Source organism: Cordyceps javanica, chromosome 3, assembly GCF_051103115.1.
Source record: "Cordyceps javanica chromosome 3, complete sequence".
Lineage (NCBI taxonomy): Eukaryota > Fungi > Ascomycota > Sordariomycetes > Hypocreales > Cordycipitaceae > Cordyceps > Cordyceps javanica.
Window position 1 is genome coordinate 1,610,388 of NC_139297.1, and position 26,536 is coordinate 1,636,923.

General features: G+C 55.2%; 8 protein-coding genes and 1 non-coding gene across 9 annotated transcripts; 3 read left to right on the plus strand and 6 right to left on the minus strand.

The window, feature by feature from the left end:
• Nucleotides 1-209: 209 nt before the first annotated feature.
• Nucleotides 210-3,157, plus strand: V2A60_004704 (leucine--tRNA ligase NAM2; the record flags this gene model as incomplete). Its single annotated transcript, XM_083256019.1, has 2 exons — nucleotides 210-746; nucleotides 794-3,157. 2 exons carry the CDS (start codon nucleotides 210-212, stop codon nucleotides 3,155-3,157), a joined length of 2,901 nt encoding a protein of 966 aa, XP_083112145.1.
• A 236-nt stretch (nucleotides 3,158-3,393) lies between these two features.
• On the minus strand, nucleotides 3,394-4,395 carry V2A60_004705 (cystinosin-like protein ERS1; the record flags this gene model as incomplete). The annotated part of the gene is made up of 2 exons (XM_083256020.1): nucleotides 3,394-4,100; nucleotides 4,227-4,395. The coding sequence occupies 2 exons, from the start codon at nucleotides 4,393-4,395 to the stop codon at nucleotides 3,394-3,396; spliced, it is 876 nt and encodes a 291-aa protein (XP_083112146.1).
• A 964-nt stretch (nucleotides 4,396-5,359) lies between these two features.
• On the minus strand, nucleotides 5,360-5,440 carry V2A60_004706. The gene has a single exon. It is a non-coding gene; the product is annotated as a tRNA-Ser (tRNA).
• A 341-nt stretch (nucleotides 5,441-5,781) lies between these two features.
• Nucleotides 5,782-7,401, minus strand: V2A60_004707 (uncharacterized protein; the record flags this gene model as incomplete). Its single annotated transcript, XM_083256021.1, has 1 exon — nucleotides 5,782-7,401. The coding sequence occupies one exon, from the start codon at nucleotides 7,399-7,401 to the stop codon at nucleotides 5,782-5,784; it is 1,620 nt and encodes a 539-aa protein (XP_083112147.1).
• A 727-nt stretch (nucleotides 7,402-8,128) lies between these two features.
• V2A60_004708 (uncharacterized protein) lies at nucleotides 8,129-8,683 on the minus strand (the record flags this gene model as incomplete). Its single annotated transcript, XM_083256022.1, has 1 exon — nucleotides 8,129-8,683. One exon carries the CDS (start codon nucleotides 8,681-8,683, stop codon nucleotides 8,129-8,131), a length of 555 nt encoding a protein of 184 aa, XP_083112148.1.
• Nucleotides 8,684-9,690: 1,007 nt separating this feature from the next.
• Nucleotides 9,691-15,782, plus strand: V2A60_004709 (uncharacterized protein; the record flags this gene model as incomplete). The annotated part of the gene is made up of 3 exons (XM_083256023.1): nucleotides 9,691-9,852; nucleotides 9,919-14,779; nucleotides 14,878-15,782. The coding sequence occupies 3 exons, from the start codon at nucleotides 9,691-9,693 to the stop codon at nucleotides 15,780-15,782; spliced, it is 5,928 nt and encodes a 1,975-aa protein (XP_083112149.1).
• Nucleotides 15,783-16,127: 345 nt separating this feature from the next.
• On the minus strand, nucleotides 16,128-18,305 carry V2A60_004710 (uncharacterized protein; the record flags this gene model as incomplete). The annotated part of the gene is made up of 1 exon (XM_083256024.1): nucleotides 16,128-18,305. One exon carries the CDS (start codon nucleotides 18,303-18,305, stop codon nucleotides 16,128-16,130), a length of 2,178 nt encoding a protein of 725 aa, XP_083112150.1.
• Nucleotides 18,306-19,751: 1,446 nt separating this feature from the next.
• On the plus strand, nucleotides 19,752-20,396 carry V2A60_004711 (uncharacterized protein; the record flags this gene model as incomplete). The annotated part of the gene is made up of 1 exon (XM_083256025.1): nucleotides 19,752-20,396. The coding sequence occupies one exon, from the start codon at nucleotides 19,752-19,754 to the stop codon at nucleotides 20,394-20,396; it is 645 nt and encodes a 214-aa protein (XP_083112151.1).
• A 298-nt stretch (nucleotides 20,397-20,694) lies between these two features.
• V2A60_004712 (citrin domain-containing protein) lies at nucleotides 20,695-26,055 on the minus strand (the record flags this gene model as incomplete). The annotated part of the gene is made up of 5 exons (XM_083256026.1): nucleotides 20,695-21,621; nucleotides 21,730-22,697; nucleotides 23,724-24,390; nucleotides 24,446-25,639; nucleotides 25,867-26,055. The coding sequence occupies 5 exons, from the start codon at nucleotides 26,053-26,055 to the stop codon at nucleotides 20,695-20,697; spliced, it is 3,945 nt and encodes a 1,314-aa protein (XP_083112152.1).
• Nucleotides 26,056-26,536: the final 481 nt, after the last annotated feature.

Consider the following 26,536-nt stretch of genomic DNA (forward strand, 5'->3'; position numbering starts at 1 on the left):
TTGTCCAGAAGCCATCTCTGCCACAGCATCAGCCACCCTCAGCCACAGCCAAGGTAACTAAACCCTTTCAGGAGCTCCAGCGTTTTGCTACAGGCAAGCTTCCTTCCCATCACCACCTTTGTCATCGCATCTTGGTACACGTCGAGCGTTTATACCACATACGAGCGCTTCTCAGACTTTTACGACGCACGTATCATGGTGGTATAGTAATGCAGGCCCTTCGCACAAGGCAGCTTCCTGCACGTGGAGCTGCCCTGCTCCGGCGCCGCGTCGCCTTCTCTGTCGCCACCCAACAATTACTGTTGTTGAACAGCCAATACGGCAATGCCAAGACTCCCGACATAAGCGCCTTCCCCCAGCTACGGCGATACTATAGCCTCGATCTCAGTTCAATTGATGCGAAATGGCGCAAGAACTGGCAAGACATCGCCGCCAATGAGCCGACTCAGAATGAGCGTGTACAAAGGTCCACGAATACCAAATATGTTCTTCCCATGTTCCCCTACCCCTCGGGAACGCTGCACCTCGGCCACTTACGAGTATATGCAATTGCCGATGTTGTTGCAAGATATCATAGCTTAAAGGGTCATGACGTGCTGCTCCCCATGGGATGGGACGCCTTTGGCCTCCCCGCCGAAAACGCTGCTCTCGAGCGTGGTGTCCCTCCGGCCGGCTGGACGCACACCAACATTGCCAAAATGAAGCAACAGCTGGGTATTATGAATGGAAGCTGGGACTGGAGCAACGTGAGTAACCCTCTATATGGTGCTGACAATCTTCTAATTCTCCACAGGAACTGGCATCGTGCGATCCCGAGTTTTACAAGCATACCCAGAAGCTGTTTTTAATGCTTTACGAAAAGGGCCTTGCCTACCAAGCCGAGGCCGAAGTCAACTACGATCCCATCGATAAGACAGTCTTGGCCAATGAGCAAGTTGACGCCAATGGGTACTCCTGGCGCTCTGGCGCCAAGGTAGAAAAGAAGCTTCTCAAACAGTGGTTCTTGCGCATATCTGACTATCGTGAGGATCTACTGCGCGAGCTAGATACGCTTGCCAAAGATGATGCATGGCCAGAACATGTCCTCGCCCAACAGCGCAACTGGCTTGGTAAATCCACTGGAGCTCTCATCAAGTTTCCCGTACTGGCTATGGGTCAAGATCTAGGCTCCGCCATTGAGGTCTTCACCACACGCCCCGACACTCTTTTTGGCGTCCAATACATTGCGCTTGCGGCGTCTCACCCGATTGTCAGACAGCTTGCGGAGGCAGATCCGGAGCTGCGCGCATTCTTAGATACCCTCCCCGGCCTGCCGCCTGACTCCAAAGTGGGCTACGTCTTGCCACAGCTTCGAGCGATCAATCCTCTTGCATACAACGACGATACTCCAGATGCCACCAAAGCGTCCTTGCCGGTCTTTGTCGCGCCATATGTGCTCGGCGATTACGGCGAGGGCGCAGTCATGGGTGTTCCAGGTCACGATGTTCGAGACCATGCCTTCTGGAAAACACACAACAGCGAACAGCCCGTCCGATACGTAATTGCGGAATCCCCCGATGAGTCTACCTCTATCATCCCGGCCGAGCCTTATGTGGACCATGGCTTCATGACAGAACATAGCGGACCCTTCAAGGGCAAGTCCTCTGCTGACGCCGCCAAGATCATGGTCAACATGCTCAAAGCCGCCGAATTAGCGAGCACTGTAGAAAAATGGCGTCTTCGCGACTGGCTCATAAGTCGACAAAGATATTGGGGAGCACCTATTCCCATTATCCACTGCGATAGTTGTGGAAGCGTGCCTGTACCAGAAGCGGATCTCCCCGTGAAGCTTCCCGATGTCGAAAAGCATTGGCAGGTTGGCAAAGCTGGCAATGCGCTGGAGTCTTGTCCTGATTTTGTCAAGACCGAGTGTCCAAAGTGCAAGGGACCTGCACGTCGCGATACCGATACCATGGACACCTTTGTAGACTCAAGTTGGTACTTTGCTCGCTTTGTCGATGCTCACAACAGCAAAGAGCTCTTCTCGCCCGAATCCACCAAGGCCCTCCCCGTCGATATTTATATCGGCGGCGTCGAGCACGCGATTTTGCATCTCCTCTACTCGCGCTTCATCTTCAAGTTCCTTGCGGCTAGCTCGTTGATTCCTCAGTACTCTGAAGAAACTGCCGGCACTGCGGAACCGTTCAAGCGCTTAATTACGCAGGGCATGGTTCATGGCAAGACATTTGTTGATCCAGCTAACGGCAAATTTCTGAAGCCAAACGAGATTGATCTAAGCGATGCAGCTCAGCCCAAGGTAGCAGCCACAGGCAGCCCCGCCGAGGTGCGCTTTGAGAAGATGTCTAAATCCAAGCACAACGGTGTGGACCCAACCGAGTTCATCGCCAAGTATGGTGCTGACGCCACGCGAGCGCATATGCTGTTCCAAGCTCCGGTCGCTGATGAGCTGAAATGGGATGAGTCAAAGATTTCTGGTGTGACGCGCTGGCTGCAGCGGCTACACGACACTGTTGTCAAGGTTTCATCTGCCACCACTGCACCGACCGAGACTGTGCTAGACTACCTCCAAGCCAAGCAAGCCAATGTTGGCAGCATGAGCAAAGCAGAGGCTAAGCAGCTAAACACTGATGTTCTTCTCTGGCGTGAGACGCAGCGTATAATCAGCAACGTTACACGCGCATATGACCAGGTATATGCCCTGAACGTGATCGTCTCGGACCTGATGACGCTCACAAACGCTCTTGTGGGGGCCAGGGATGCCAGTGCCATCCTCCAGTGGCATGTGGCCGATACGATGACGAGACTTATGGCGCCTGTTGTTCCGGCCGTCGCGGAAGAATGCTGGAGCGTTCTTCACCCGGACACGGCGTCATTGTTTAAGTCGGCGAGTTTTCCCGAGGCGGACGGGTCGCTCGAGGTTCTGAAGCCACAGTCGCAGACGACCGTGATTCAAATCAATGGCAAGTTGCGCGGCAACCTGGAGCTTCCCGCGCCCGAAGGTGGGCTTGCTGGCGACGCGCTCAAAAACTGGATGGTAGAGCAGATCCTGGCGACGGAAGAAGGCCGAGCGAAATTTGGTCAAGGCCAATATGACATTAGACAAGCAAAGCGGGCGATTGCCGTGCATAAGGGGGCGCTGATTAACTTTGTCATGTAATCGCCAATGTACTATTAGCATGTATTTGTAGGTGACGCGAGGTAGAATGGATGTACTCTTTATGAGTAATGTATTATAACAAGGGTAGAATACGAAGAGGCTCACCAGGGGTGCATGCCCACCACCATTCTTGACAATGGTTTCACTGTCTACTCGGTGTCATGAGACGCACTGATTTTTGGTGGTATATAAAATAATCTAACACTGATATCTTCATTCACCATTTCTGGCGGGTTTTAATCTAGACGTCTATCGCCACCCGGCCGCAACAGGCGTTCCGTCTCATTCCCACGGTGTTGGTCAACGCGCTTCTTGCGGTAAATGACGTAGTGTTGCAAGATAAAGAGGAGGTCGAAGAAGATGCTGATCTGGCCGAGGCCAAACTTGACCGGATTGCTGGTGATGCCGCTCCAGTCGTGCTGGAGGTAGCTGTCGATACCCTGTTGCGCGATGCTCAGCACGCCGCCCGTCAGATCGAGCAGGATCTGGGCGATGCTCCAGCCCTCGGTGCTCTTGTTGCGTATGTTGGTCAGGAGCTGCGGCGTGTACTTGACGAGCGTGACGGCGAGCTTGACGTAGCCGAGGGCGTAGACGACGTCGAGCTCGCACCAGTCGACGGCCGGGTCGACATGGCCGCCGGCCCGCGACCGCGCGCTGCCGACGATGAGGTAGGTGGCGGCGACGCCGAGGCAGGCGCCTGCGGTCAGCCCGACGGCGAAGCGGCTCGGCCGCGAGCCCGGGTTGTAGACAGGAAAGCGCCAGAGGGAGGTGCCGACGAGATACTGCGAGGCGGTGATGACGGAGAGGACGAGGCCGTGCAGCGCAAAGACGACGTCGTTGAACTGGACCGTCGGGGTGAGGCCGCTGTTGCGCGCGGCGTACTGCTGGCGCACGTCGCGGGAGTAGTAAAGCGCCAGGTTGGAGGCAAAGTACGAGGTGAAGCCTAAACAAGTAGAGAAGCCCGCGAGGAGGTCCCAGGGTCAGCACTTCACCGTCGAGGGGGGGAAACACACGGACAACCAGGAGGTATATATATTTTGGGCAGTAAGTCACAAAGAGGCACTCGCACCTAAGACGTTGAGGAACGGAAAGTCGACCGTGGTGCCCGTCGTGGAGCGCCGGCGAAAGTTAAGCAGCGCCTGCGGGTAAAAGGACAGGCTCCAGAGGGTGAAGTAGATCCAGCCAAAGACGGCCGAGACGGCGGGAAGGAAACCGCCGTCGACACCGCCGTCATCCATGGCTGCGAAGAAGACGGCGCACGCGCGCGCGCGGCGGCGGGAAGGAGGAGAAAGAAGAAGAACAAGACAAAGGCCGGTCGGCTAAGTGTGTGTGTCTCGGAAGTAGCGTTTTCAGCCTTGGCTAGCTCGCTAGCAACAGCGTGAGCTTCGTTTGCTCGCTCTCTCTTTGTAAAGGAAAGAAAAAAAAAATCTATGAAGAGAAAAAGAGCGAAAATGCGCGCAAGGGAGTCATGGGAACGCAACAAGTAGCCAAAACAATGAAAGAAGAAAAGTTGGCTTGAGTCAGGCGATGGTTCGAAGGGGGGTTGTTTGCTAGTGTTTGACGGAGGCAGGAAGGGGGGGGGGGGGGGAGACTGTGTCGCGATCCGGTGACGAAATGGCGGCAGCGCCTCCGTCCGCTTATTAGCGTACCCCCGGCACCGGGTGGGCTTGCGGCGGCGCTCGGTTTGACTTGGCCTGGTCCCGTAGGCCGAGCGCCGGCCCGTGTCTTGGATGCATCTCGGCGGCAGCGTTGACTTGGCTGTAGCTCGAGGCTTGATACAGTCTCTGACCAAATTCCAAGAAAGAACAGATGCTGGACTCGAGACATCGCGACGCCAAGCCACCCGGATAAGGGCCCCTGTCATGGCACAGAACAGCGCATGGCGACATGCGTCTATTTGACTTTTTATGCACGATAAAAATTAAACTGGCCTTGCTGGTGATACCAATACGACGGTTCCTACCAGGTAGACGCCCGCTTCATCTGTCATGTCCCAGAGACACGGGCAGCAGCTCATTTATTGATGTTTGCTTCACGTAACCGCCAGAAGCACACAAGCCCGGTCTGAGCATTGTTGTCCTTGCCAGAAACAAACAGCCAAAAAACAAAATCTAATTCCGCGAAGCGCAAAAAAAAAATGAAGACGGCAGAGCGGGAAAAACGTTCGAGTCAAACTCCTTAACCACTCGGACACTCCGCCCACGACGGAGACAGGACTCGAACCTGCGCGGTCGAAACCATTTGATATCGGGTTATGTTCCCTAACCACTGGGGCACTCTGCCTATTCGGGAAGTGCATTAATTCAGTACTTGTACGTTAGGATTGCTTCCCCACTCAGTTCTCTAGGTGAGGAGAGACACAAGGTTGCTTTGACGGCAACTGGGGAAAAGGTCTTCTTACTTGATGCATGCCATGACATGCCGGAACTCAGGAAGTAAGCTACCCAACTGAACCGTTTTTCAACAGAAGTAACGCTCGAGACAAGAAATCAGAAAGAAATTTGGCAGAAAGAGCTTAGTTGATGAAAGATGCGTGACTTGACCAAAGCGTTTCAAAGAGTGTAAAGGCAAACCATCGATGCATCATACTCTATTCCTCTCTATCCCTCATCTGGAATTACATATTACATACAAACTGGCGGGTCTACAATGGACCAATGGATGATGGAAACGTTGCCTGCGTGCCCAGCTCCCCTGCCCGCTCCGCGAAATTGCTGCACGAGAGCGTCCCCGGGCCTCCACGCGCCCGTCACGAACCAGACTCGCGGCTTCTCCATGTCCATCTCGCTGCCGCCAAGCCACGCGCTCGTCCGCCCCGGCGCGCAGTAGCACACGGCCCACGGCGTATTATGCCGGTCCGCGCCGCGCCGCGCCACCAGCAGCGCCGTCTCCAGCACGGGCAGCCGCGCGACGAGACCGGCAAAGGCGCCGAGCAGCGGGCCCATGGTGTCCTCGTCCGGCCGCTCGAGGAAGGATACCAGCGTGGCCTCGGGCATGCCGCCGCCGCCGCCGTGCCTCGCTGCTGCCGCCGCCTGGCGCAGCGCGGGGCGCCGCCAGCTCAGCGGCGTGTCCAGCTCGATTTCCCCGAGGGCGTCGCTCTCAAAGTAAAACTTGCCCTCGGGCGTGAGCAGCGCCATGCAAATGGTCAGGTTGCGCAACGACTGCCAGCTCTCTTCGTCTCCTCCTCCTCCTCCTCCTCCTCCTCCTCCTCCTCCTCTTCCTCCTCCTCCTCCTTCCGCGCCGCCCCCCTTGCGCTTTGAATCTTGGAGGAGCGACGGCCCGACGATGCCCGAGTAGGAAAAGTCGGCCACGTGCGCCGTCGCCGCGCGCAGCTTCGCGTAGAGGTTCAGGTAGCTGCCGGCGCCCACGCTCTGCGGCGACGACATGTTCCTGCCCAGCAGCCCGACGCTCAGCGTCAGGCTGACCGTTGCGATCTGGCGTCGTCGCCGCGCGAGATGCTCCGCCAGGCGCGCGGCGAACCCGTCGCGGGAGGCGTCCCGCGCGGCCTGCAGCACATCCTCGGCGTAGTGCCACGCAACGCCCTGCAGGTTGGGAAAGTGCGCGACCAGGTCGGCCTGCTCCGTGAGGTGCAGCCGCAGTACGTCGCGCCGGCCTTTTTCGGTGTCGGGCGTCGCGGGCGTAAAGTCGAGCGTCCGGACGCAAGCCGCCGCGCCGACATGCGCGCTGTGGAGGCGGTCAAACACGATGCCCTTGCGCGTGCTGTGCCGCAGATCTGCGTCCCCGGCCTCGAAGCGGAGCGTCAAGTCCACCGTCACAGAAGCAGTACTGTCCTCCGCGCCGCCCAGAGCGGAGAAAATCGGCTGCAGCGCGTCCTTCCTGATGCCGATGTTTGTCCAGTGCTGGAGCGTCAGTGTGAGGACGACCGTGAGCGACCGAAGGTAGAAGCGTCGCTTGGGAAGGCGTTCAAGCGCAGACTTGAGCTTCTCCAGACCAGGATAGCCCAGAACTAGGTTGGAGTAGATCAAGGGCTCGATGGCGTGCTGCCACCGGCGGGATATCGACGCCGCCGACGCGCGGGTCCAGTACCTGGCCGGGGCCACGGCCGGCGCGCTCACTTGCGGGTGCGTTCCTCGCAGCGTCTTGGAAAACAGCTTCTTCACTAGGCCAACCTTTTTTCCTGGTGCGTCGCTGTTGGCTGGCGTTGAAGGCTCGGTCACCTCGAGCTTGCCCTCTGGCAGCCACGCGGCGATCTGGTCAATGATTTCCTGCGGCAGTCGATCCATACTGCGCGAGGGTAGGTCATTTGCGTGACTTTTGACGTCTCAATACCGCCTGACCAATAGAGGCTGCATTCTGGGCCAAAGCCTAAGGGTCCCGTGGCGGTTTGCTGTGTAGAACTGACGGCGCTTAGACAGAGAAATGAGGCGTTTGCAGCTAGCTTGGTACATCGGAGTTAGTCAGCCAGGCTCTGTTTCGACGAGGCGCATCTCCAACTTCGAGTCATCCAAATAAGAACCCAACTTCTCCATTGCTAGTTGTAGTTAAAATAAGAGATGTACTGTTGCTGAGCTCTTCTACTTCCCCATCACGGGTCGTGGCATTGACATAGGCAGCTAAGGAGAGACTAGTTACTGTTAGTCACTATGGATGCAAGGAACTATACCAGAAACTGTAGAATAAACTAGGAATAACGCCACAAAGTTGTGCCTGCAAACTCCCGAAATTCTCATCTTCCGCATCAGCCAACGCCGGGAACATCAGGCTGGGATGTAACCCCCTTCTGTGCAGCCCTAGTGTGCCGTGGTGCCACTAAAGGTAGCCAGGAGGGTATCACATTGTAACCAAATGATTGATAGAGCCTTATTGCGGTAGTATCAGAGGACTAGTTCGCGAGGGCTGCATAAGGGAAGCAAGCGAGCACCAAATAGCGTCTTTGTATAAGTCTAGCTACCAACTACCGGTCTCCCCATACTTGTGCATACTTCGGAGCTAGCACAGCAGACAAGCCATCTACGACGCATTGTTGACAATTTTAACCATGATGCCGTCAGGGGTAAAATTGTTAGCCTTGTATTTGGCAGAAGAATAGACCGGGTTCGCGGCGTTCACCAGCACGCCGAGGGTGCCACCGCTGCTCAAGCAACCAATAATTGCTGCCTGCTTCTGGGGATCGGTCGCCTTCTCCCCGCCATCGATAGTAGTCGCAATGTCTTCAAACAGGACGGAGGAGTTCTTGCTCGAGTCGATGTGCTTGGCCAGAGCCAGCGCGCTCTTGCGCGCATACAAGGTCCATTCGGCACAGTCAGGCGCATCTTGCGCGGTCTGTGTGAAGAGCCGGCCCTCGCGTGTCTGTCGCCCGTAGGCCCTGAGGTACTTTGCAATGTATGATACATCATCCACTGTGACGTTTTGGGGCGTGTCGTTTGGTCCATTGTAACAGTGCAAGTCTGGGGTCTCGTTATCAAAGCAAATGAAGCGCGGCGCCCCAGCTGAAGTTTCGGCCGCAACAAAGGAAGGCCCAGCTATGGCAAGAGCAGTAAGTGAGAACATGGTATTGGGAAGCATTTTGGCAATATTGAAGTCCAGTAGTCGAGAAGTGAAATGTGGTTTTTGTGAAATTTCCAAGAATTATGACTTCAATGCTGTGTTTGCCAAACGAAGCCAGCATATTATGGCCTCCTTTTATATTCAAAGTTCAGCATGAGTGTACTTACCGGCATAATGCTTTGTGTGCCGACCTATCCGAGCCGCATATGTATACCACCTCTTCCTAGATGAACAAGAGTAGCAACATCTACCTAAATCTAGCCAGTTATGGTAATCGCCGATTTAATATACTACTTTTTCAGCAGAGCTGGCTTGCAAGATGGGCTTTGATGGTGTGAAGCATGCAGGTGTTGTTGCGCTAATTCATTTTCTCACGAATCCTTTCACTGCAACCCGGTGACTGATGACCATACCTCTGTCCAATCTCACGACAAAATTCATTTCAGGCTCGCAGCTTGCGTCTCCTATTCGTGGGCGTGAGAAGCTACAACAAAGACTGCAAATGTCGCTTTCGTGGGGAACGGCACATGACGGCAAATTGGGAGATGAGTGAGCCTCTAAGCCGGAAAACGGCACAAGACGTACGCGGAGCAACTTTCTCAATCATATGATGCTTTTGAGAGCAGTATAGTCTCTCTTCAAGAGGTGTGTTAGATATATATACAAGATCTGGGCAGAACAGTTCTCGTAGCAGCTTCGTACCAATCTCACGAACTGTGCAAATTGAGATACTAGCTGTTCAGAGTTGGGATGCGTCCCCTTTTGTTTTTGCCACTGGTGGCTCTGCCATTAACTGCGGCTTTGAACTATTCTACTCCTCAATACCCTAATGTTCCTTTCTATGGCCCGCAACCGAATGCTCCGTACATGGTCGATAATACAGGCAACTATTATCATGTAGCACCCGATAAAGGTAAATTGATTGATCATTTCATTGATTCGAAAGTCTTGTTAATACAAGAACAACACGAACAGGAAATCAGAATGGGCCTGTTTGGCCATATTCAGGCAGCCTTGAAAACTACATGTCCAACTTGCGCAACAACAAGACGATCCGCGGCGGCTACAAGTTCAATTCGACGCGCGTACTGGTAGAGGCGTACGGTGGTTACATTAACTCTGGAAAGGTAGACAAGTGCTCCGCCTCATCCGACTATTGGCTACCTCAATTGGCGGCTCTAGGTTCTGTACGCTTTTTTCCCTCTGTCTTCTCGCAGCCCTGACTCTACATGCGCACCTCTGACAAGTCGTAGCAACCTCTTGCAGGGTCCGGCTACAAATTCTATCGCAACGTCGCAGATTATGGAGCGGACTGCACCGGCACGACGGATGCGTCGGAAGCTATCAATGCCGCCATCTCTGACGGCAAGCGATGCGGACAGGACTGCGGGAATGACTTCACTCAAGGAGCAATCATTTATTTCCCGCCGGGCACCTATCTTGTCTGTACCCCTATCATCCAGCTCTACTACACGCAATTCATTGGCGACGCCTTGAACCCTCCAACTATCCAAGGATGTAGCAACTTTTCCGGAATTGCGCTTGTTGATACGGATCCATACATTCCCGGTGCTTCTGGAAATGAGTGGTATATAAACCAGAACCAGTTCTTTCGTCAGATCCGAAACTTTGTCTTCGACTTGACCCTCATGCCCATGTCTACGGACGTGGACAACCAGCCGCTCGTTCCTACAGGCATTCATTGGCAGGTTGCCCAAGCTACTTCTCTGCAAAATCTGGTCTTCAAGATGCCGAATGCGACGTCAAGTCAGAATACAACAGCAGTAGGTATTTTTAGTGAGAATGGGAGCGGTGGCTTTGTTTCCGACCTCAAGTTCAACGGCGGCAGTATCGGCTGGCGCGCTGGCTCCCAGCAATACACCGCTCGCAATCTCGAGTTCAACGGCTGTCTGACTGCGGTTCAGATGGTCTGGGACTGGGGTTGGATATGGCAAAACGTGAACATTAATGGTGGTGCCATTGGCTTCAACATTAGTGGTATTGGTGGTAGTACCGGCCAGGGAATAGGATCCATTTCTGTTCTTGACTCGAGCATCACTGGTGTCCCTGTCGGCATTCTTACAAACTCCGCTACAAATGCGCCAGATATTGTACTCGACAATGTTTATGTCAAGGATGTTGGTGTCGTGGTCCAAGCTGACAAGGGGGATGCGCTCTTGAAAACATCTGGCACGATCGATCTGTGGACGGTGGGCAAGGTATACAACGGATCCCATGGCTCGTACGTCACGGGTGCTACCAAGACTCCCGCTAAAGCAAAGTCTTTACTTGATGATAAAGGCAAGTTGTATGTTCGATCCCGCCCTCAGTACGAGAAGAATGCGGTCGGAGACTTCTCAGTTGCCACCAAAGATGGAGGTTGCAAAAATGACGGTACAGGAGATCAATCATCCTGCCTGAATAAGTTTCTGGCATCAGCTGTTTCGAATAAAAAGATTGCCTATTTTCCAGCCGGTATATATCAGATTGGTGGCACCATTCTAATACCTACTGGGTCCCGAGTGCAAGGCGCAAGCTGGTCTCAGATCCAGGGATCTGGTGCGTACTTTTCTGACATGGCAAACCCTAAAGTCATGGTTCAAGTCGGCAACGCAGGCGAAATCGGTACAGTCGAGATTGTTGAAATGCTTTTCAGTGTTCGCGGCAATACTGCTGGTGCCATTCTCATGGAGTGGAACACGGCCGGTCAGAAGCCGGGGGATGCTGCCATGTGGGATTCGCACTTTCGCGTTGGTGGTGCAGCTGGCTCTGATTTAGGCATTGATAACTGTCCTATACGGCAATTCAAAGAGCAGTGCATCGCTGCAACTCTCATGTTTCATGTTACGAAGCAGGCTGCTGGTTACTTTGAAAATGTCTGGGCCTGGGTTGCCGATCACGACAATGATATGAACGTGACAGACGAGCCCAATCCTGCAGCCAATCAGATAAGCGTCTATGGCGCACGCGGCATGCTGATTGAATCCCAAGGGCCTTCTTGGTTCTATGGGACAGGCTCCGAGCACTCAGTCTTGTATAACTATCAAGTCAGTGGTGCGACGGACATCTACATGGGCCATATCCAGACGGAAACTCCTTACTATCAACCCAACCCGATCGCACCCGCTCCATTCGCGGCAAACCTCGCCAAGGGGTTTCCAAATGATCCTGATTTTAGCAAGTGCAAAGGAAACACAGCATGTGCTGCATCTTGGGGCCTTCGTGTGATAGACTCCAAAGCCGTGACCATTCATGGAGCTGGACTATACAGCTTCTTCCAAGACAACTACCAGGACTGCCTCGATACTCACAACTGCCAAGAGCATGTATTGGAGGTCACTGGGTCATATGATGTCGTCGTCTTCAATCTATTCACTGTCGCCATATCCAAGATTGCTATCGGCATCGATAGCTCTGTCATTTATCAGAATGATTCGAATCAGCGTGGATTCACTTCGGAAGACAGCGTCTGGGTTCCTCTGCCAGGTGTTGACAATGTCAATGAAGTGTATGTTGGAACAGAAGTTTGGACACAGCCAGTGGTATCCTGTACAACCTCGAGCTGTCTTCTCATCTTCCCGACGAGCTCTTTGCCCAGTCCAACCACGATTCATCCTGGCACGTATCCTACTTCTTTCGAATACGGAGGAATGAGTACTGTGACAATTGACGGTCGAGAGACTGTCAGCTTCGTCACAACCACAATCACCACAACGCTCACCATTCCTGACATAACGGTCACCGGTATGAGTTACTCCAACTACAACATCTCCTCTGGTTCTACGAATATCGTCGTGTCCCCCAGCGTGAACTTGCCTCCGGTCAGCATCCCTTTACCAGACGGGAGCGGCAAAACAACAACTCGTGTGGTACCTATCCCACCATGGCCGCGCATTCTAAGCGGACCGTCAGCATCCAACATAGGCCCAGGTCCTACAGACGCTCCTAATTCTACATTCTACCAAGGTATTACTTCGACGGTCACGATCTCCGGCCCGACCGTCACGACAGTTTCCTTTCCTGGCACTGTCACTCCGTCAACTATCGTTTGTCCCCCAGACGACTCAATCACATTCGCGACCCCTTCCGCAACATTCTACACGGAATGCACGTCCACCACCACTATTGTCATCGGGTTCAATTGTCCAACTACAAAAGTTGTCACATTCCTGGGGCCAACTACAGCTCCAGTTGCTGTTGACTGCAGTATGGTCACGCGATGGACAACCACCACACCACCCGTCACAACTACGTCTACAAGCAGTACACCACTGCCAATATACGTTACGTGGCCGCCTGATGTTATATTTCCAATCACCACCAAAGTCGACAAGCCCGAACCTACCGGTGGAGGAGGTACAAAGGAGCCCTGCGAGCTGTGGTTCTTCAACATCTGCATCATTCGCGACCGCAACATTATAATAGGTGGCTGGCTGTGGCAACTACCCCCAGGTATCTATCCGCCGGGCCCTCCGCCTCCAGTTATTTTCCCGCCAGGAGTAAGCATCACCGGCACGTTGCCACCTTGGCCTGAGATTACGGTCGGAAGAGATGGCCAGCCGACGGCAAAGGAAAAGCCTAGCGAGTGCGAGACGAAGTCTGCCACCCTATGTTCTACCGGATACGTGTATTCTGTGACTACCACGAATGGCACACCGACCACTACAGAAACAAAGACAACATCGGAATGCGGTACTGTATATGGCTGTGAAGCCACTGATTCGTCCACGACTTCGAGAAGTACAACAACACGCACTTGCACACCCACTCCACAAGCCGCTATTGCCACAGGACTGAGCGGGAATAGCACAAACGGAACACTCGAGAATAGGGCAATTCATCGGAGAGCTGATGCCTGCCCAGAGCTTCGCGCAATTGTCTACCCTGCTAATCCGTCAAACCCGGCCCCGGTAGTTGTCATGCTCGCCAGAGCCAACTTGAATTACCAAGCCGTCGACGCGAATGGTTTCACTGCGTATTATTGGGTCTCAAACCTACCCGACAAAGTCTTTCAGCAGTTGAAGGATTCTGCTGATGTCACTTTGGTATACTATTATGTCGAATATAACCGAGCGAACCCGCTCAACCCCGACAGAGAGGATGCCGAGGCAGTCCGTTCTGCCGCAGTCAGCTTGCCTCTGGACGAGTCGCTTCTGAAAAGAGCAGTTTCAAGCATCCGAGAGTACTGGCCCCCAGCACTCATGTCGCTACCACCAGGTCTGCAATGGCGAACAGGTAATAGCGTCACGAGACAAGGCTTCAAAGTGTTTTACAACTACTACTATGATGATTCGGCAGGGTCCGGGGCAACAGTCTACACACCAGGGGATGGAGGCGTGTGGCAAAACCACCCAGAATTTGCAAGCATCCAAGACCAGCTCAGCGTATTTCCACGAAACTGCGACTACGGCTACTCGGGGGGTGACAATGCACGATTCAGCTCGCACGGCAGCCAAGTAGCGGCAGTGGTCATCGGTACTCAACTTGGTATCTGCAAGAAGTGCCAGCTCGTGTACTCGAACCAGAAGCCACCTGTGCCGGATGGGTCGGCCAGTGACCCAGATTCGGCGTTGTATCTACAGCCGCGAGAGTGGTACATTGACGACCTGCTGAGCGCGTGGCATAGCATACACACAAAGGGCTCACCGCAAAAGTCTATTATCAACATGTCGTGGGGTCATACCACGCCCTTCTTCCACTACAGTCTCATTCGAACCATGTATCGAATCCTCCGCGAGATGGACAAGGACGGCATCACGATCGTGGCTGCGTCTGGTAATTACGCAGAGCATGGACGTGCAAATGTCGACACATGGCCGCAGCTGCTCGCGGACCCGAACCACCCATATGCTGGACAGTTTAGAGAGCCCGGAGACAATCTCGGATATCTACCAAACCTGATCGTCGTGGGTGCCGTTGACCAGTGGGGGGGCAGAGCTGAATTCACGCAAGCAGGTCCGCTGGTGCAGGTCTACGCTTCGGGCAAGAATATCTTCGGGCCGTCCAGCGCGACAGATTATGATAAAGCCTTGAAAGGAACCTCGTTTGCTGCTCCGCAGGTAGCTGCTCTCGCTGCTTATTTGAAACAGCTCAAGTCGATCTGGCAAGACGATCGTAAGCACCCGGCCCCTCACCTCACCTCACCACATTCCATTGATCAGGGAAAAGTGTTACTATTCACATGTCGAGACCAACTCTGACCCATTTCCTAGTGAACCAAGCAAGTCCGGCAGGACCCGCCGCAGTCAAGGCCATGATCATCAAATTGCAGAGAGAGGTCAATGCCGGCCGCCCAGTCGACAACCCAGAGAATGTCGTCTGGAACGGCATGAGTGGAAACACAAGCTGCCTCACCGACTACCCGCACGGCGGCGACCCGGATGGCGTATGCAAAGATTTGCCCAAAGACATCACGACTGGTAACTGCGGCAACTCTGGTCATGCCAAACGCGACGGAGGAGGAGGAGGCGGCGGCGGCGGCTCCTGCACCGTCGGCCCGAGAGGGAGCGCCGTCAGTGTCGGCGTCACCACCGGGCCGACCGTCAGCCCAACTTGCGCATCGTCGTGCGGCGGCTTCCGCTGCACGGACTACTGGTGCAACCCGCAGCCGACAAACGACTCTCCTCCAGGATACCAGGATCCCAAAGATCCTCGCTCCGACGGCGCGACCGCGCCGACGACCACGATCGGGACGACGACTTCGCACACCACTTCCCCGCCGCCGCCGCCTACAAAGTCGACCGGCATTGCCCTCGCCGCATACACGACCTGCGTCAGGGTCGGCGGGCCCTGCGCCTGGCAGTGGGAAGTCTACACCCTGCCGGACGCAAAGGCGACGAGTTTTGACGGGTGCGATGCCAAGGCGGCCATCTACACCAAGGTTACCAGCGTTGCCCCAGCGCCGACCGACGGTTCCACGGTCGGTCCTTTCGACGTGGCCGGTCGCAAGAACTGCTATGTGTACAACCGGGCGCCCCCGACGTTTCATTGTGACGGAGATGGTCTCAAGAGTTGTCAGGGTTGTGCTCAGGACAATACCTGTCTCGGCAGCGACTCTCATAGCTGCGGACACAATTTGCCAAAGGGCTACTTCCGAGATGCGTATTGCTACTTTTAGTTTTCCTGTTCTCTGTTTGAATTTTTCTTTGGTCTGTCGTACACCCTTCCTTTCTATCCTCTGTCATTTCTGTTCGACGCCTTCTTGTTGTTGTTGCAGTTGATGGGCTGCTTATATGGGTGGACTTGGTCTCCTACACACTTTACTTTCTACTTTGCCACTTTTCATGAATTTGGCTTCTTCTGCTGTTTCTTTCCTGCCCATCTGTTTTCGTTTCGAATCGTCAAAAAAACGTAGAACGGCGTGTGAGAAGCATAACATCACTGAAAGTTCAGCGATCAAAACGTAGCTAAGCCACTAGAAGTCAAAGGCCAACAGCATCGCTACCTCGCTGGGAAAAAAAAGTCATGAGTTGCTACTTGAAATCTCTTTCATGATATCCAGCATCGAACTTGTGACTTCAGAATGAGACATGAGTGAGAACCGCTCCTCAAGACTCAGTTTCAGCGGACTGTAGGAATTGACCGTTTCCGCCATCTTGACCAGACGCCCATGCACATCAGCCCAAATGACCTCCAGCCCAACACTTTGTAGAAACTCTTGTATTCCACACACTTGTAAATCTCCAAGTTCTGTTGGATCGCAGGACGAGATTTGCACAGGGTCTCTCACGGCTCGAACAAAGGCGTATGCAATTCGGTTAATTGTGCAAGTACGCTTCTGCTCCGAGTTCGTTATCGAGACAATGTTGGATCTGACTTGTATCACAACCGTCCAAGCCTCCTTTACCAAATATCGTGGCTCTGGTGCATCCGGGAACTTGCAAAAAGTTTCATTTGCCATGTATGTGACTTCAGCTTCTGTGAACGCATCCCCAGCAATTTTATTTGGCGCGCACGACAATGAAAACAGATATGGAGGGTAAGCTTGGAGCCCTGAATGTTCGTTCATCAGTATGCACTGAGTCGCATTCAGGAAACCAGAGATGAATCGGCCTGGTTTGAGGAACATGTCGCCCAGGTAAATACACGCAGAGTCCCCTGACCAGAAGTTTTTGCATCCTTTGACGAGTATCTGTTGCATTGGAAATGTCTCGAATAATACGAGCTGCAAGTGGGCGGGAATTGTAGACTCGAGAAGCCACTGCTTTTTGCAGAGGCTAGATGAGTGTGGCCCAGCCATGAAAACCTCAATCTTGGACAGGAATCCGGGCGTTGCCATCATAGCCATGAATGTTTCAGCACTGAGCGCCACCCTTGGGTTTCGAGGCTTTTGCATCAGGTAGACTCTTTGGAGCTTGGTAGTTTGTGACAGTGCATCGACCAATCGCGGCGGAGAGCCGTCGATTGAGTCGAGACAAAGACTGATGGATTCAACTCTGGCCATGGAAGGCACTTGAAGAAGACGAAAGATGGTATCCGGAGACAGCCGAGGAAACTGTTCGAGGCTCAAATGAGACCCGTCGAGAAAAGAAAACTCTATCAAGCCATCGGGAAGATCCAGCCGCGCAGAATTGAGCAGAATAGATTGTCGAAGCGTTTCCAGGAACCCAGTCTCACGCTTGTATTCCTCGAAAATGGATGGATCAAACAAACCTTTAGACAAAGATTCCTGTATCAAAACGGAGATGGAATCCCGTTGCTTTTTCCAGGCACTGGCACTCGATATTGCAAGCGACGCATCATCCTGTGGTCGTGGTGGCCAGATCAGCTCTGTAGACATGGCATCGGCCAGTGGCACTCTGGAAAGTGCGTCGAGAACACTTTCTCTCATGTACGATGCGGACCATCTCTCCTGCTCGTCGTCGAATCTTGCAATGTAATCCACCGCGGATAGTGGCTGTCTGGGACGGTCTTCATACATGACTCTGAGCTCACCCTGGGTTTCGTACCACGGGTGAGGATCAGCCGACACGGCTCGGACAGCGGCTGCGTGGTCAGGCGTGAATTTCATAGGCACGACGGGAAAGGCCACGAGACCGTACGCCGGATCGTGCAAGTCGGTGATGTCGATGACCGCCATACCCCATTCGATGCTGGTATCGCGATACACCGTGCAGATGGGCTCCACAAAGGCATGCCGAGGATTGGTATCGAACGGGTCCGACGCGACTGTCTGAAAGGCGCATGATGCAATAAATGGGAAACGCGCCGTAGAAACGGTGTCCCAGTCGTTGAACCGGTCGTCCCACGAGGGGCTGCGGTTGCATTCTCTCAGCTCCGCGACCTTTCTACCGGGCCCGGCAGCAGCAGCAGCAGCCTCGTTTAGATGGAAATCGTGAGCGAGCGCAAGCTCGGCACGGAGCGCGCGGCGGTTCGCAGGGTCGCGGAACGCGGCAAGCAGGCGACAGCAGCATGACAGGACGGACCATCCGCCCGGGACCGAGCCATCTTCCCCAACGCCCGTCCATGATACGGCAGCCAGTGGCTGGCGGCGGCCACCGATGCCGGCAACCACGAAGAAAATCCAAGATATAGGATCTGAGTTCATGTACCCCCTTGTCGGTAGCGGCCTCCAGAATGGAACAAACGGGTTTCTGTCACGCCCCGCAATAAGCATCCGTTGTCTCTCCTTCCATCTCATGCTGGGGTGATGAGTGCGAAAATTGAAAGGATGACAGGTAGTTTGGAAGTACTATCGCAAGGTAAGTAAGTGCCGTCTTGGAAGTCAGGCCGTCTTGGAAGTCAGGCCGTCTTGAAAGTCAGGGATGCGGATGGTTGAACATATTAATCTCGGGGAGTGCAAGGCAGTCGTATTTCTTTAACCATCACAGGATGCAGGTAGTTAGTTACACACCCCCTCCATCATTTATTTTTGCAAGTTGCCGTCTGTGCCGAAGTGGGAGCCTGATTTACCAGACTTCATAACTAGCCCAGAACAGCCATAAGAGGAGCCCGGTTCACTAGATACTTGGTTAGTTAGCTACTTGAGGTTCCTCCCAACGCCGGCGCCGGGCGCAACGTATTTCTACTACCAACGCGAGCGCATACAATTCCGCAACTGGACACAGACCAGTAGGACGATGGAGTTGGAAGAGTCGCTAGCGTGAGAAGAATTGGGCGAGCGGTCGCTGATTTGAATACTGGCCTGCCTTGGTGGCCTATAGTGCTCAATATATGAAAAGGAAAAAATCCGAGTTATTCGTCCCTGATTGTGCTGATATCCGTAGTCTCACAGTGTCGGCTTGCGGAAGCGTGGATAAAATGGGTAATTATGCGCGGCCATCGAATTCTGGGATTAATCCTCTTTGCGCTTCCAGCTGGGAAACCTCGTCTAGTAGATTCCGTATCCAACTCTACTTCTTTTTGGTATTTTTTTTCTTACTCTTTCCCCCTCTTTATCTCCCCTTTCCATTGCGCATACAACCTCGACACTCAATACTCTCCGCGGCGCGAAAGTTCATGACTTTGCGTCAATGTCCTCTGCAAGCCGCTATATTTTTAATTTAGTTACATTTTTTCTTTACCTTGGCTGGTTGAACTTGTCACTACCTTACTTCCTTCTCTTCTATCGCAGGCATACTTAGTATACAGGACATTTGTTGCTCGCTGTTCGACTTACACAGATCTGCCACCTCCGCAACTCATGGTGGGGTTGCCAGAATAGGTGCCGGCCTTTCGGCAGATCGGAACTTGCAAAAAGTCCAGTACTTCCGTACCTTGTCAATCTTGTTGAGTCTTTTGGTACGTGATTCGTTTCATTAGAGCTCAGATCTTTCAAGCTCAAGTAGCTCGGATACTCCAAAGGAAAATTTATCCGGATGTGGCGCATCACGCTCCTACGACACTGTGTAGGTGCGTGGCGTCATTCCGCCCGGAAATGGCCCTGAAGACAATCCCTAGTTTAAGCTTCACCTCCCGTCTTTACAATCCAAACAAGCCGATCCCTTTTACTGCATTTTCCTGGTTTCCATCTAAAAGGTCAGAAGACAATCACACGCTCCAAGGTGTCGAACTGTACCATCCTTTATCTACGTTTCTATAATCCCTCCCCCTCTCCCAACCAGAACTCCCGACGGCCGAGATCGCCATGTCAGCCCAGCCCTCGGCCGAGGCACCATCATCTCCTCACACAATCAGCTTCATGGTCCTCCCCGCCGAGGTGCGCATACAAATCTACGCCTACCTCCTTCATCTACCCCCCATCAGTGCCACCGCCGGCGGCCCGCCCGACGACGACGCCGAGTCGCGCGTGTCCGCCGGCATCCTGCGCGCGAGTCGGCTGATCCACGCCGAGGCCGCGCCGGTGCTCTACGGCGGCAACACCTTTGTGGCGCACCCGTCACTGCTGGCCGACTTCCCGCGGCTGCGGCCGTGGTACGGGCCCGTGTGCGCCGCCGCGGTGCTGCCGCGCATCCGCCGCTTCCACCTGACGCTGCGGCTCGACTGCGACCTGCCGTTCGACCGGCGCCGCGCGGCCGCGGCCTTTTCCGGCGCCGAGGAGCTGCACGTCCGCGTCGTCCGCACCGCGTTTCTCGGCGCCGGAAAGGACAACCTCGGCACGCTCGAGGACGTGCGCGGCGTCCAGCGCCTGACCATTGCCGGGAGCACGACGGGCTTCGAGAGCTACGTGGACTGGCTGGCGCGCCTGATGCAGAGCCCGCCGGGGACCAAAGCACTACCCCTTGCGCCTGTTGGAGACGATACCGCTGCCCAGGTGATAGCAATGACATGAGGTCCAGAGTCAATCAGCGCTTAAGAGATAAAGACTGCGTCTTCCAGATGGTCACGGTGTACTCGCAAGCGAAAATGGTCCAGCGCCCCAACTCCATCCTAGACGAATTTTCAACATGCAGCGCAATGGATAGCATGGTGTATAAAATAACACATCACAAGCAAAAACAAACAATTCTTTGGCAGCTGTTATTGCGGAAAACTTCCCAGGTGTACAGTACACATTTCTCCTTACATAAGAGAGGCCATCTTCCCCGCCTTCCACCATCGCAACCACCACCACCGCCAATTGCACCGCTTCACCACGGCAAGCGCATCCTCAGGTACGGGCACTCCTCAAAGGGCCTGCAGGCAGGCTCGCACTCGGTGCCCTCGGGTGGCATCTCCCCGCCGGCCATGTACCGGCCGATGAGGTCCTTGACGCACGCGCTCGGCCCGCTGAGCGTCGCCGAGTGTCCGTAGTCGTTGAGGACCGCGACCGTCGAGCCGTGATGCCGAGCCGCCGCGGCGACCGCGTTGCGCAGCGGCGTCGCCGGGTCGTAGCGGCTCGAGAGGAACAGCACCGGCGCGGTCGGTCGGCCGTCGTCGCGGCCCGTCGGGTCGGCCTCGGGCGAGCCGTACGGTCCCGTGAAGCGCCAGTTGGGTCGCGCCGGCCACTCGCGGCACTGCAGCTGCGCGCCCATCCAAAAGTCCACCCACCAGTCGGGCGGCGCCGAGTCCGAGCCGCGGACGCGCGCGAGCGTCGCGCGCCACTCCTCGTTGGTGGTGCCGCGCACGTCGGCGCCGTCGCCGCAGCGGACCGCCGTGCCGGCCTCGGGCTGCCAGGCGAAGCTGTTGGGGTACCCGGCCGCCTGGTCGCTGGAGCAGAGCCCGGCCGCGGGGATCTGCACCGCCGCCGCCAGCGCCGTGTAGTTGCCCGCCGCCGCCGCCGCCAGCGTCGCCGCCAGCAGCGGGAACGACGAGGGGCCGACGGACGAGTAGAGCGGGCCGAGGAAGAGCGCGCGCACGCTGGCGCCCGTCATGATGGAGGGCACGGCGTGCTGCGCGCCGGTGACGAGCGCCGGCGCGGCCGTCAGGTTGGCGGCCAGGGCGTCGACCTTGGCGCGGATGCTGGCCGGGTTCGCAGTGCCGTCGTCGTACAGCGCGCAGGCCGTCTTGGCGGCGAAGCAGGCGTCGTAGAAGTGGTCGACAACCTTGCCAACGTCGGCCATGTTGCCGGACCAGTCCTATTTTTGTGACCATGCATGTTAGCAGATAGGTACGGGGTGCATCCGACGTTGCAATACGATTTGTAATGTGTGTGTGTGTGTTCATATGTGTGTGTACAAGCTTACAGCGGCGGTATATTCCTCCGGGATCACGTTGCCGTCGAGGACCATGCGCTTCACGCGCCCCGGAAACATGGAGACAAACGTGTTGCCCAGCATCGTGCCGTACGAGGTGGCAAAGTACTGCAGCCGCGGCCGGGCTTCCGGCTGCGTGCCGGCCTCGCGCGCGCGCAGCGCCTCGAGCTCGTCCACCATGAGGAGCATATCCCTGGCCACCGACGTGGTGCCGACGTACCGGGCCACCGAGTAGGCGTCGCCCCCGCCGCTCCCGCCGCCGTCGGCCCCCGGAACGTCGCACTTGGTGCCGTACGCGTTGAGCAGCGCCCTCTTGGGCGTCAGCACCTCGTCCCGGTCGTCGCCCGAGACGCTCATCGCGTCGACGCCCGCCATCTGCGCGTTGAACAGCGCGCGACCGAGGCGGCCGTCACCGCCGTCTCGCGAGGAGAAGCAGTCCATGGCGGGCGTGCTAAACGCCATGCCGCGGGGGTCAAAGGACAAGACGTCGAAGCGCGCCGCGTCCGTGGCCACCAGGTCGCGCAGGTAGTGGCCGTTGACGAGCATGTCGTCGACGCCCGAGTCGCCCGGCCCGCCGGGGTTGATAATCACGGTGCCGCCGTGCGCGGCCGTGGTGTCGCGCATGTCGGCGCGGAGACGAGTCAGCGCAATCGTCATGGTGCGGGTGTCGTTGCCGCCGCTGCTACCGCTGCTGCTGTTGTCGACCGCCGTCCAGTCGAGGGGCACGACGAGCCGCGCGCACTCAAACTCGTCGTAGCAAGAGACGAAGCGCAGGGCGCGCGACGGCGCGAGCGCCGACCAGTCAAAGTCGGCGGGCGACCGGTGGACGGGCTGGTAGGTTGAGAGGTTGGCGGCCGACGCCGTGGTGACGAGTGCCGCGGTCGCGGCGCCGGCCGAGACTGCAAAGAATAGCATCATCATCTCGATAAAGGTGTTTCTCTCGACGTCGTCGTCGTCGTCTGTTCAGAAGATGGGCGTTTTGCGCTGGTCTTTCTGGTATCACATTCTTCTGCATCTGCGACTGAAACTCTCGATTTATACAAAGAAATCAAATTGGACAGTATCCGTAATTCAGACCGCAGCAATGCTAAAATGTCTCCGAGAGCCTGATCTATATATATTTTTATGGATTTATCTAAATATTTCTCAATAACCTGTCCTGCAAGTACCCACTCGTTCTTGGCCGTCATAGTCGACTGGCGAGAAGCGGCGTTTTTCAACAAGATTGGTCTAGTCAGGGGAATTTCCCAGCCCTTCAACCAACAAGGGTCGAGGATATGACGGATCAGACGAGCGACATTCCTTCAGCCGGTCTGTATCAATGCCGAGTACTCCGTACACTACGCGGCAACATGGCAACATGACAATACAGACTATTGTTCAAAAACTCCCATCATCTTTATTCTGTAATTTTTTGTCTATTCCACCTCTAATTCTGTTCTTTTTTTTCCGCTCCTCGCCTTTCTCTACCACTGAAATGTATCGATTCCAAAATGCTCCTTTTTGGCACTTGTTTTTATGCTTCTTCTTCTTTGTTGTACAGAAACGAGGAGGGCGGCGAGAGTAGGCAAGAAAGAACCAAAAAAGAACCAAAAAAGAAATCAAACAAAAAAAGAGACAAGAAAAAGGAACTTGTTAAACATCGGTTGCGCCGCAATGCCTTCTTTGTGTCCGAGTAAGAAAACGCCATCGTAGAAATCAGGTTATGATGCAGGAATAAAAACATAAAAGAGAAAAAAAAAGAGGCCATACTTTGCATCATTAATGCCAGGAAACAACAAACACTTCAGTTCTATCCTTTTCTTTGGAATCGTCTATCCCGTTCTCGTCTTCTTTGTTTCCTTTTGCAATCGCAGAAAAAAATACAAGCTCCTTTGCCATATTGAAGAGAGCAAGGGGAGCCCTCCAGCTGGGGAGGAGACAGGTTTATTGAGCCGCACCGCCACCACCAATGGCGCGAGGCAGGGTCTTCCACCCCTGCTCACTAGGCAGCTTAGCGCGGCCAAAATCTTCATCCAGATCAAGGATAATCTTGAGAGCGTTGCGGCTGCGGCCAAACGGAGTTGTATCCTGCGAGGGCGACGTGACCTCTGAGGGTCCGCTGGTGACCTTGGGAAGCTCGGCCTTCTTGCCGGGCATGGGCAGAATGCTCTGGAGGACCTCGTATGCGGCCAGGGTGAAGCCGAACTGGGGAGACGAGCGGAAGATGCGAGCGGGGCCGCCCTTGAAAAAAGCTCGGAAGCCCTCCTCCTGCCAGATGGTTTTGGCGGCGTGGCGAAGACCCGTGTACTGGGCCTCACCCTTGCGGGCCTCGACCTGGAGACGTGTCTTGATCACGTCGCAAGGGGTCGTGAGGTAGGCGGCGGGCATACCAGCAATGGCACCGGCGGTGAGGAGCTGTAGGACGCTCAGCTTGTTGGTCGGGGACTCGCCGAAGAAGTCCTTCTTTAGGTGGCTGTAGGTCGGAAAGTAGATGGCGGAGAATGGCACGTCGCGGAGCAGACAGGCAGACGCGCCCTTGTAAAGACCGACGAGACCGAGGTTGCGAACGATCCACATGGCAGAGCGCTTGGGGGCACCGTCGACGGTCTTGGCGACCTCGCCCTGGACCTGGAGCCGAATCTTGACGATCTCGAGGGGGTTCGTGAAGACCTGGGTGCTTTTAGCTAGAATTTCAAGAGAGCATTGGGGGTAAACGGTCACTTACGACTTGGCAACCACCGGCACTGGCACCAGCGAAAATTTCAGCCCAGAGATTGATCTCGCCATTTTTATTGGTGAAATGGCGGCGGACGAGGTCGTTGACAGTCAGTTTGATGGCCTTTTCGGGAGCGACACCGACAAGCTGGGGGAGGACACCAGAGTAGAGACCACGGAAACCCTCATTCTTGACGACTTTTTGAAAGCAGTCAATCGAGTTCTTGTACAGGCGCTGGCCGGGCTGAGCACCACGCTGGTTCTGCAGACGAGTCTTGACCAGGTCGATGGGGTAGACCATGAAGGCGCCGAAAGCACCAGCCAAGCTGCCAAGACCAAAGTTGTAGGCAGACTCGAGGATGCTATGAAGGATGCTGCCACCCGCCGGTTTGGCGGCCTTGGCAATGGCAGCGAGGGCCGACTCGTCGAGCAGCTCAGCCGGGTTTCTCCACGAGGGGTCAAGGACCTTGGCAAAGTCACGCAGGCCGAGACGACCAGAGGGCTCGTCGAGGCTGGCAAAGTGAAAGAGGATGTCGGCCTCCATAGGGGTGAAGAGGGAGAAGCGCGTGACCTTGGCGGCCTCGTGGAGGAACTCGGTGCGGGTAATCTTGCCGTCGGTGCTCCGGTGGGCGGCGCGGCGAACAATCTGCTCGACCAGGTCCATCTCCTTGATCATGTTCTGGAAGGCACGAACGTTGGCGTAGGAGATCTTGGAGCCCTTGGAGATGTTGCAGAGGGTGTGGAGGTTCTCGAGGAGGTGGTCGGAGAGCTTGTGCTTGGAGGTCTCGAGGATGATGCGCTGAAACTCGTCGGGCTCAATGTAGCCGTCGCCGTCCTTGTCGAGGAGCTGGAAGGCCTGGCGGATGCGCTCGCCCTGGAGGCCGCGCAGCATCTGGGAGAACTGGGGGTAGTCGAGGTTGTGGCGGTTGGAGCGGCTGCCAATGTAGAGCTTGGCCCATTCGCAGTCCCAGTCAAAGGGGATGTTGTCGGGGCCCTTGTTGAGCTCGTAGAGACGACGAAAGTCGTCATACTTTACGTTGCCGGTGCGCTCCACGTCAAAGAGGCGAAAGGCAATCTCGTACTCGGCGTCGGGCTTGGCGAGGATATTTTCAAAAACGTGCCAGTCGCTGAGGGAGACTTTACCCTGGCCACGACGGTCGGCGACGCGAAAGAGGATGAGGTACTGCTCACGGCGGATTTTGTGCTACATCGGGTAGATGAAGTGTTAGCAACAACGTGTTCAAATTGCGATTGTTTGCCACGTCTTTTTTTTTCTTCCTTCCCATCTTGCGCCCTTGCTGGGCAACACGCAAAAATCTTCTTTGGCAGTAGGACATTTGTGGTGGGACACGCGATTGCATTGCGCCGCCGACAAACGGGCGCGCAGTCACAACGGGATGACGACCGAAAAAAAAAAAACAGGTAGCTTACAAAGTCTTCCGTCTCAGGCGCCACGGCATTGATAAACTCGTCCGGGCCCATGTAGAGTTCACCAGCCTCATCCTTGATGGCACTCCTCGTGAAGCGCGCCTTGCTCTGGGAGGACGGGCCGACGGCCTCGTCGGAGCCGAGGACCGTCTCCTTGACAGCCTCCTTGACGGCAGATGCGCTGGTCGCCATGACTGCTCTGTGTTTGCGCGCCTGACTCAATTCCCGGGTTTAATGGTAAAGGACACAAAGGAAGAGGCGAGGAAAGTCGTGATCCAGGAACGAATCCGGGGTAGGGACGGAAAGGAGGGAGGGATCGGAAGGGGGGTGTGCAGTCTGGCTGAAGGAAAAAAAAGGGTTTGGGGAAGAGGTCAATTGGGGGAGAGAAAGCAAACCATTGAAACGGCGTTTGGGGGACCAGAGAACAAAAAAAAAGTCGGGGACAAGTCGGAGCGCGCGGCGGACCGGTAATGGCTCGGGAAGGCTTGCTTGGGGGGGGGAGAATGGCTGGCTGAGGAGGTAAGTACTGCACAGGTACCTTTTGAATGGTCCGTCTAGATGAAAAAGCGCACAAGGTGACAAAGCCACGACAAGCCTTGGGCCTTTGTTGGAGAAAAGGTGCCTAGGCAGGAAGGTAAGTAGGTGCCCTGGACACTTACTTAGGCTATTACTT